Genomic DNA, 9342 nt, shown 5'->3' on the forward strand with positions numbered 1-9342 from the left:
GAAAGGCTGTTTGTTTTCAGGCACGCTTACAAGCTGTCATGGTTCCTTAGCAATTTGCCAAAATAAGGTTTACAAAAAGGAGTATCAATATATATAGGATATATATATATAGAGAGAGAGAGAGAGGATATATATATAGATATAAAGGAGTATCAATAATATTTTTAAACTTTTCTAGAGTGTTTTAAAAAGTTGTGTAGCAGAGCAAATGCAGACTGCGAGTTAACGTTAAAGGTTTTGAATCTCAGCTTTGAAACCAAGCTGTAAGTCTACAAGTAGTAATCTAACTTCTTACAGCAAGCTCATCCAAAGGCAGCATTAGACGTTCAAATTTTGACTTTTTAATTAGATACTGATCATCAAAGTGTTAGTTCTGGATAGGAATATCAGATATTGGGAGTAAACTATAGCTGAATTGGTGCTACCTTTTTCCTATCCCTGCAAGGCTGCAGAAGTATAAGGCTCCTAAAATTGTGATGACTAGAAGCACTTTTAAAGGGATGTTAGTACAGGAATCCCACCACTAACAAAAATTTTCAGTTGTTGTTCAAATTAGACTTTACCTTTTGATTGTAACTTTTGGTAGATTTCAGAACCTAATTTTAATTTGATTTTTAACTTTATAATTTTTTTTTGTGTCATAAAACAGCTTTGTAACTAGCCTTCACCAGGCACATGATGTCTTTATGGTGCTGCTTTATTACACATCAAATTAAGACACGCTTCAAACATAGATCTAATGAAGACTGTCATTCTGAACCGCAAAACCAACTGCTGTGTGAGCTAGGCGAGTCTTCTCTTCACTATGACTTATCCTAGAAACTAGCAGCTGATATCAACCTTCATCTTTCTGTAACATTTGATAAGAAAACTCTTCCAATTGTTGCTTTTACCCTTTTCCCTGAAGCCTTGAGTTTGTTTCTCATGAGAAGAAATGCTCAGTAGAAAGGGACTTGGACTGTGTCTCCCCTACATGTCCCTCCTTCTCCTGAGAGTAGAGTAGAAACTTGAAGGTAAAACACTGGTTAAGGATTGATACAGATAGAAACAGGTTAAAGACGTAAGACTTGAGTTTTCAGCATTGTAAGATTTGGGATTTATTTTCTCCCTTCTCCCCACCCCCAACTGCTTTAGTTTACCTGTCTGTGTTTTGGCCATCTCAGTGGAACAAGTGAATTTGCTTTCATACCCTGGGCTGTAACCTAGGGTGCCTTAAGCTGGATGTGGAGTAACATCATCGGAATTCATGTTCTGTGGCTGCACTGCCTTCATTTTTTATAAGTTGACATGTCTCTGTTGTAGGGTTTTCTTGTGGGAGAGACATGTTAGATTTAACATAGTCTTTTTAAAAAGTGTTTAATGAGGTTAAACTACATTTTTGTCTTGGGGGGGGACAATAGTTAAGAGAAATGATAGTGGCATGATGCCTGTGAGGGTGACTGAGCACTGCCGGAGAGGTCGCGGAGTCTCCATCCTTGGAGATATCCAAAAGCTCTCTGGACATGGTCCTGGGCAACTGTTGGTCCTGGTGGCCCTGCTTGAGCGGGGGTTTGGACCAGCGGACCTGCAGTCATGCCTTCCAACCCCAGCCAGTCTGGGATTCTGTGATCTGTCACAAATGTACTGTGTAGGATTTGATCAGCTTGCTCTCAGATCTGTAGTCATAAGTGCATTATAAAATCGTATAAATATTATAAGAGTTTTATAACAATACAGGCACTACTCAATGCAGCCATATTGCTCAGTGACAAATCATAACTTTGAGTTCTTTAGTAATTTTCCTGATATTTTCTTTTCCCCTGTAGTTTTCCTGGTTTTGGTGTGTGAATATTTTTCATGTCCCTTAGAAAAATAGGATTTTCCGTGGGGCGTTTGATGCTTCTCTACAGTATCTTAAATTGCTAATTTTTTAAATTTGCTTCATGATATAATCGTACAAAGTGTCATAGAAAGACTAGTGCTCTTGCATGAGGCATTCACGCTTTTCTGAGTTTTCATGCCTAGCCGTAATAATCGCTGATGTAATGTTTTCATTTGGGAAATGGCCACAGGATCCAAGTTATGGCAGGTAAAACTGTTTTGATCCAAGTTCTCACTGCTCCAGGAGTGAGAAATCTCCCTGGGCTTGAGCTGTTCTCCTTGTGTGACCTGTCTGCTCTCTTCTGCTGCTGTCAGGGTCTTCAGGAAGAGTCTTTCCTTTATGGCAAGTGTTGGCAAAGAAAGCATGAAACACTTGGCTTCTGTCAGCTTAATAGTATCTGAATTGTTATTTGTTTTAATTCCTGCCTCTGAAAACCTGGTCACATTGTGTCTTTCTGTAGGACTTGGTAGGGATCTTCCAAACTATGGTTACAAAGACTTCATGTGATACATAAATAGTTACAGTAAATTCATTTGTATATAACTTTCATTGTCAATTGATACTGGACACTATATCTGGGTAGTATTTTCTTGGTAGAGAATTGATTAAACGAGCATGCCTTTTTAAGCTATGCTAATACAGCATTTGAGTGGTGTTGGCTAACTATAGACACTGCTCTAATTTTCTTTTTTTTTTTTTTTTAATTTCACTAAACTCTTAGAACTGACCTTTTCATTAAGTCAAAATAGGAAAATACATTCATAAGTAAAGCTTTTAAATTCTTGTATAGCCTGTAATATTTAGGGGGTTTTACCAGCATTGTGGCAGGGCAGCACTTGTGGTAATAAACTTTATTGTGGCACTGTTGTATTCTCCTTTCCTTCCATTTTTATTGTACAATCCTCTTTCAAAATTACATTAACCACAGAAGTCTAGTGTTTAAAGTGAAGAGCTTAATGTCCTTATAGCATATGTTGTGGATCTCATTTAGAAACCCAGAAGCAACACTGAGTTTTTCTGTCATTTATATCTTGAGAATGTGTAGGAATGTCTTTTTTTTTTTTAATGTATATACTGCTTTCCTGAAAATATCATCTTTTTTTAATCAGTGACGAAGAACGATACAGATACAGAGACTATGCAGAAAGAGGCTATGACCGCCATAGAACAAGTAGAGAGAAAGAAGACAGACACAGAGACAGGAGACACAGAGAGAAAGAAGAGACTAGACACAAGTCATCTCGAAGGTTTGATTTATTTTTTTTTTTAATAGGATATGAAAGACTTGAACAGTTTAAAAAAATAAAGTAAATTTTTGAAAGAACCCCAAACAAACTGGAGTTTTGTGGAAAGACTGTATAAACACTTAGATGTACTACTTGGAACAAGTCTGCCACATAAAATGTGGTCAGACAAAAAGTGATGTTGGCCCCAGGTAACTTCATATTGAGTAATGGATGTGACAGTCTTAGGTAGTGAACAGGAATTATGAATTTGGGGAAAGAAGGGTAGAAATGGTAGGTCAGAAAGAAATGGAGTAAAGCTGACATTCAGCAGCATTGACGTAAGAGCTCAACAGTGATTCTTAGTAAGTAAAATAATCCTCATGGTCACTTGATAGAAATTGTTCAACTTGATTCTTTTGAAGTTAGAAATAAAGGTTAAGTCCAGGGAACGGGGTCAATAAACCATTAAGGGATGCCCATAGGGACATGACATTATTAAAAGTATTGCTATTAGAACATGAGTTACAAATGTAAAAAAAAAAAAATCATTCCAGTTTCCCAACAAAAAGTACAGGATGGGTGGATGTATGTACCATGCCATGAAAAATTAAATTCTGTGCTGACATCCAAATACTACCTGGGTCGGAACAGGAGCAGGTGCCAGTTTTCAAATACGAATGCAAAGGGCTGGTTTTTTGGTCCTCTGTTAATTAAGTGGGGCCTGAAGTGTCGTGCAATTGTTTGAGGTATTTTTTTTTTTTTCTCTCTCTCTATTTAGTAACAGCAGACGTCGTCACGACAGTGAAGAAGGGGACAGCCACAGAAGGCACAAACACAAAAAATCCAAAAGAAGCAAAGAAGGAAAAGAAGCCAGCGGTGAACCTGCTCCTGAACAGGAAAACACTGAAGCTGCCCCCGCGGAATAGGCCTGTGTGATTTTTGCCTACTTGCATATATATTAGTGCCAGAAATAGATGACTATAAATCTTGTTATTTTTCTGGGTATTAAAATAATTTGCTCTTAATCTTGTTCTGTTAGTTTGAAATCAAAAGTTACTTTGTTTTTTTTGAAAATAAAAGAATGAATTTTTCATGTTAAGATTTCTGGACTGACTTTGTCTTTTAAGAAGCAGTGAGAAGACGTCTTACAGCTAGAGGCTTATGCGCTTACAATATACCTAGGGCTTAAATTCTTTGTATTAAATTGTCTCCTTTTTTCATAAGCCAGTGGGAAGGTCATTGCTTTACTGACTTTAGAAACAATGTGCATTCACTTTATTATATACCACCATCTGGAACAGCGTGGGTTTAGTATAGCTTTTGGAGTTCATATTTGAAAAGGTCATCCTTTACTACAGGGACAGGCAGGAATTGCAGACTCTTCAAGAACCTTGTACTAAGGTGAAACGAAAAAAAATTAGAAAATCTGGGAAAGGTGCTGATTGTTCTTAGTCTGGTGGAACACTTGAGTGCTGTGATCATACACTTGGTAATTGTGTCTGGTTTGTGTGGGTGCATATGGGTGAGCTGAGCTGGATAATCACCCCTGCTGCTTTTCAGTGGCTTAAGAGAAAGTTCATTTTAGCCTTCGTTCTAGGGGAACAGCTGTCCTTAACATGCTAAAGATTAACAAGCATATCCTCCTCCCATTGCCAACTTGTGAGGAAAAAAAAAGACTTTGAAACATGGGTAATTTGCAGAGAAAGGCAAACAACTATTTTAAGAAAAATACAAGACCGTCACCAGTTTCAGATTTACTCCATCCATCCAGAACAGTATCGAGTGCAGTTGGCACGGCAGTCCTGCAAACGTACTGCCCTGTCAGGGTGCTATTTAGAAGACTTAACTGATGGTATTAGCAGGGTGCAGTGTACTTCCTTATAAACAATAATTCTATATAAAAATCCTACATTTAATAGCATTAATCAAAACATAGCAGGGAAACGAGGTCGTTTGGTTTTGGATGAAAATAATGTCTGTACAAGTACACAGTTACAGTTATTTTTAATTATTTTAGAAATTTAATTCACAGTTTTACAGACTAACAAACAGTACTTGAAAGTCTTGAAAATACCAGCTTCATGCTGACCATGAAAAATACACATAATCAAAGTGCTATTATTGTGTTGGATAAAAACCTTCACCTGATTTTTGCAACTAGAAAAATTGCAAGAAATTTTTCCAGAAGTTATTCAAGGATTTCTTTCTGTAAATTAAAATAAAGTAGGTGAGTAGGAGCTGCTGCTCCTTCAATTTCATTATTATTATTAAATGCATTAAATATATATATATTTATAAAAAAAACCAACAAAAAATCTTAAGAACACGGGGAAGGAAAGACTTAAGTCTGTAGCTTAAATCACTCTGATTTTTCTGACGAGTGTCCTTGCTTTGCCTAAACTTGACTTTTCTTGACATGCAGGTTGAAATTTCACAAACCTTTTCTTTATAAACACATACTTCACCCCCCAAAAAAGCAAAGAAAGACTGACGTTCCTTTTTTTTTTTTTTCCTGCTTTAAATTACGTGTTATACTCTCCATATTTTATAAAAAAGTGCCAGGCCAGGACACGATTGTGAGAGTAATTTTTCCTTTCAGTTCTTTGAGCATCCTTGCCAAGCAGGTGTGCATCATTCCCGATGTGTTCCTGCCGTTGACGGCAAGGAGGATGTCGCCGCATCTGAAAAACCAAAGGCAAAGATGGGAAAACAATTAAACAAGGTGACTTCTTACCTTAAACACTTGCAAATGCCAAAGCGTGTCCTGTGAGGAAGGCGTAGAAATGAGTTTTACTATTCCTTCTCTGGCTAACCATGCTTCATGAGTAAGGGAATAAAGCAGGTGAAAATACTTTGCTTGGTTTTTTCATATTTTTTTTTCTTACAACTTTATAATTAATTAGACATATTTGAAAGAAAATAAGATGTAGTTCTTTCAGGTGGGAATGATCCGTGCTCTGAACAAACTGTGTTTTAAGACTACTTAATTGATGTAAGTTTGCTCCATAATTCTGCATTTACCGTCTTAAGTTGTATTGGTGTTTGCAGGGAAGGTGGGTGGGTGGGTGGTTGGGTGGGGTTTTTTTTTGGGCTGGGGATGTGGGAAAGCTGCTGTGTGCTGGCACATACTACGCCGGAGATCAAACTGACTTATCTTTGTACTCATTCATGTACTAGTGATTGCTAGACATCTGAAAATGTTCTACTATGAAGGCAAATCTATGAAAGTTCAGGACGCTCATGTCCTATTGCCAGGTCTGTCAGAGTTCTGGATCAAGTGAGTCCTTTCCCCCCCCACACACACTGTCTCCATGGAAACTTGTTTAGGAAAAAACCCCAATGAACTAGATGAAAGACTTACTTAAATGCTACTTTTCATTAGATAGATAGTTATCATTACCTAATTCTGCCATCATTATATGCTGGTGTTCCCGCAACGATGGATTTGATGAAGAATGGTTTGTTCCCAGTATGTTCTTCATAACCTCCTACGATGCTGAAGCCAAGACTTCCAGATGTGTTTCTTCGTAATACTATTTCTTTGCAGCTGTACAAATACCTGAAACAAACCAGTCTTATTAAATGTCTTGCAGTTAACTTTAGGTTCTGGTGAATCCTTAATGATGAATCTGCCTCTTCCTACACCCGTAGAGTGTTTTGAAGACCTAAAATAGCACTGAAGTTCCACTGCAGTAGACATCTACGCTTCCCTCCTGGCTTTTTGTACTGCCGCTTTCCACAACCGCTTATCTTAAAAGTAAAACTACTAGGTTAATCTTGGGGTTAAAATATTAAATAAATTGCTTCATAGAGTAAAAATTAATGGAAATGATCCAGTTGCAATTGAAAGTGATGGAGAAAAAACACTTAAGTGAGACTGGATTTAATATTTGTAAACCGTTATTCTAGAGGTGGTTTTATCTGCCTTGTACGGTCCAGTGACTTATTACTGTGGTGCACGTCAAAGCTAAATAATTTCAGGGACAATGAAATGAGCCAGAATTCCCAAAAATCACAGAGATGACCAGTGGAAGAAGGGACCCTGAGCTTTTCTTGTCAGGGAACGTGGTAAGTCGCAGCATGGAATGGGAGAGAATCCTGTCCGTGTCCTTCAGTGCTTGGGAGTGCTGAGGCTGCTGTCAAGAGGACACCTTGTCCTCACTATAACCATTAACGCAGCATTTTATGGTAAGAGAGCTGAAATCTGCCTCTGCCCTTTACATTTATTTTGTGATACTGGAAGTTATGCTGAGTCAAAGCTTAGCTGAAACAAGGACTAGGGAAAGGCCAGAGCAGTAAGGTCGTTAGACTCCTACGCATTGCCTGTTGCTCTGAGCACAGTAATAACCTCAATACCTGCCTTGTGCTTTTTTTTTTTAAACAAGTAGGAAAAAACAAGATGAGTTTCATTAGCTACAGAGCAACCAAGATTTCTGTGCTTGGTACTTGACCCACTCATCATTGCCGGTGTACCCAGGAATGACTGAAGAGCCTGAAAATCCTTTGGCTGTTCCAAATCTGAAAGGATAGGCTGGTCTATGGCACGGAACTGCTACAAGATCCCTTCAGAGACTCTAGTTTCTAAGAAATGGCTGACACTTCTGTAAAAAGGTAAGTTACTTATCTTAAATACAGCTTAAAGGCCAATGCGTCTACCTTTTTTAAACTCTTATTTGTCACATGATGCTTTTGCTGTGTTTCACAGCAGGATTTTATAGCAATGCTAGATTAGTCCCTCAGGACCTACAAATATTCACCTGCTGCCAGGAGGGTAGGGATATACTGTTTGCACAAGAATCCACTAATGTAAGAAACAGGTGACGTTTGCTTCTTTCCTCAGCAGCCAGGCATTACTGCGTTACCATCTGTGGACTTCTTCAATGTGCAAAATCACTTCAACCCTCTGTGTTTGATGGTACTTATCAAGGTCATGACCAAGCGGTGCCAGGCTTCAGCCGGTAGTGCTATTACCTAGTGTTGATTCTGGGGGGGTGGCAGGAGGCTCTGTTTGCTGCCTTAAGGAGTACGTTGCCGAAAGTGAAAGGTGAGCAGCTAAAGCCTAATGCCTTAGAAAAGAAAAGGCCGAGCGGGTCAAGACAGGAGAAGAAAAGGCAGTGCAGACACACAAGGCTTACATGCATTCTGTACATACAGCCCGTAAGGTTACAGAAATACGTATTTGCCGTCAAAGCGTGTGCTAAGTTTAAGTGGAATAGACGTGGCATACTGGCATTAGGCTTCTTTTCTCTGCCAGAGCAGAGGAAACACATGGGAAGCAAGGAGTGGGAGAAACTACCCTGTCCTGACTTTGTCCCCCTGCGCTGCCGGTCCCCTCACTGAAGGGACGGGTGTCACCTGCTGTGACAACAAGGCAGCGGAGACCAGGGAAGTGGGAGGAGAGGCGCTGGAGTGAAGCTCGCTGTGGGAAAAGGGGGGGAAAGGCGTTTTCCAAAGTGTTTATGCGTTTGTCACCTTTGGTTCCCAATACCCAAATTGGTAATTAAATGTTCTAAATTAAATTCCCCAAGCTAAGGCTGTTGTGCCCACAAGAGTGATTTCCCTGTCTTTACTTCGACCCATAAGCTTTTTTTTTTTTTTTCTCTTGTTTTTCCTATTTTCTCTCATCCTGATGGGGGGTGTTGAGCTTTGTGGGCACTTGGTGCATGCACAGTCCAACCCACTGACCACAGCTAGAGTTCAACTCTCGACAGAACAGGAGTGGCCACGTGGTGTTTACGCCTTTAAATTGATGGTTCCTTATCTCCATCCTGTGGGACAGAGCGTATAAACACGGCAGTGCACCGTCCATTAGTGCTGTCAGAAATGGGGAAGGGATGCTGGGAGGCAGGTGTGTGCAAATCTGAGCTACGTCTGTTACCGCTTGCTCCCAATATTTCGGTGCGTAAGCGGCCACTGCCTGCTCTGCCAGAGCAACGAGTTCGTTCATTCGGGTCTGTTTGTGGCTGTGCGGTTACAAAGACAAGCAAGAAAGTGTCACAGAGAGAAAATGAAATAAGTACTTGCGTCATCCGAAGATGCTTAGTGTGTGTGAGTCCGTTACCTCTCTGCCGTAATGAGAGCCCCGGTCTGTGTGTTTTGACCTGGTTAAACTGCCATAAGCCACTAAACTGCAACTGGTCCGAGGAGAACCGTCTTCTGCCTCGATCTGTAAATACTCCGAAAGCTGAGGACAAGGAGTAATTTATGTGTGAACTTGCCTCAGATTCAAGGCTTGAGGATAAATAGTGTCTAGAC

General features: G+C 39.6%; 2 protein-coding genes across 11 annotated transcripts in view; one reads left to right on the forward strand and one right to left on the reverse strand.

Annotated features, from left to right (window-relative positions):
- The window catches only part of FIP1L1 (factor interacting with PAPOLA and CPSF1), a 45110-nt gene extending 40304 nt beyond the window's left edge, over nucleotides 1-4806 (forward strand). For all 3 annotated transcript variants that reach the window (XM_063336463.1, XM_063336462.1, XM_063336464.1), the window contains 2 exons: nucleotides 2971-3108; nucleotides 3866-4806. In XM_063336463.1, coding sequence (XP_063192533.1) covers nucleotides 2971-3108; nucleotides 3866-4013 — 286 coding nt within the window. In that variant the 3' untranslated portion in view covers nucleotides 4014-4806. The remainder of the gene's footprint in view (nucleotides 1-2970; nucleotides 3109-3865) is intronic.
- Nucleotides 4807-4959: 153 nt separating this feature from the next.
- LNX1 (ligand of numb-protein X 1) overlaps nucleotides 4960-9342 on the reverse strand; it is a 128634-nt gene continuing 124251 nt past the window's right edge. For all 8 annotated transcript variants that reach the window (XM_063336455.1, XM_063336456.1, XM_063336453.1 and 5 more), the window contains 2 exons: nucleotides 6488-6646; nucleotides 4960-5768 (listed from right to left, as the gene is read on the reverse strand). In XM_063336455.1, coding sequence (XP_063192525.1) covers nucleotides 5633-5768; nucleotides 6488-6646 — 295 coding nt within the window. In that variant the 3' untranslated portion in view covers nucleotides 4960-5632. The remainder of the gene's footprint in view (nucleotides 5769-6487; nucleotides 6647-9342) is intronic.

The sequence above is a fragment of the Chroicocephalus ridibundus genome, chromosome 5 (genome assembly GCF_963924245.1).
Source record: "Chroicocephalus ridibundus chromosome 5, bChrRid1.1, whole genome shotgun sequence".
NCBI lineage: Eukaryota > Metazoa > Chordata > Aves > Charadriiformes > Laridae > Chroicocephalus > Chroicocephalus ridibundus.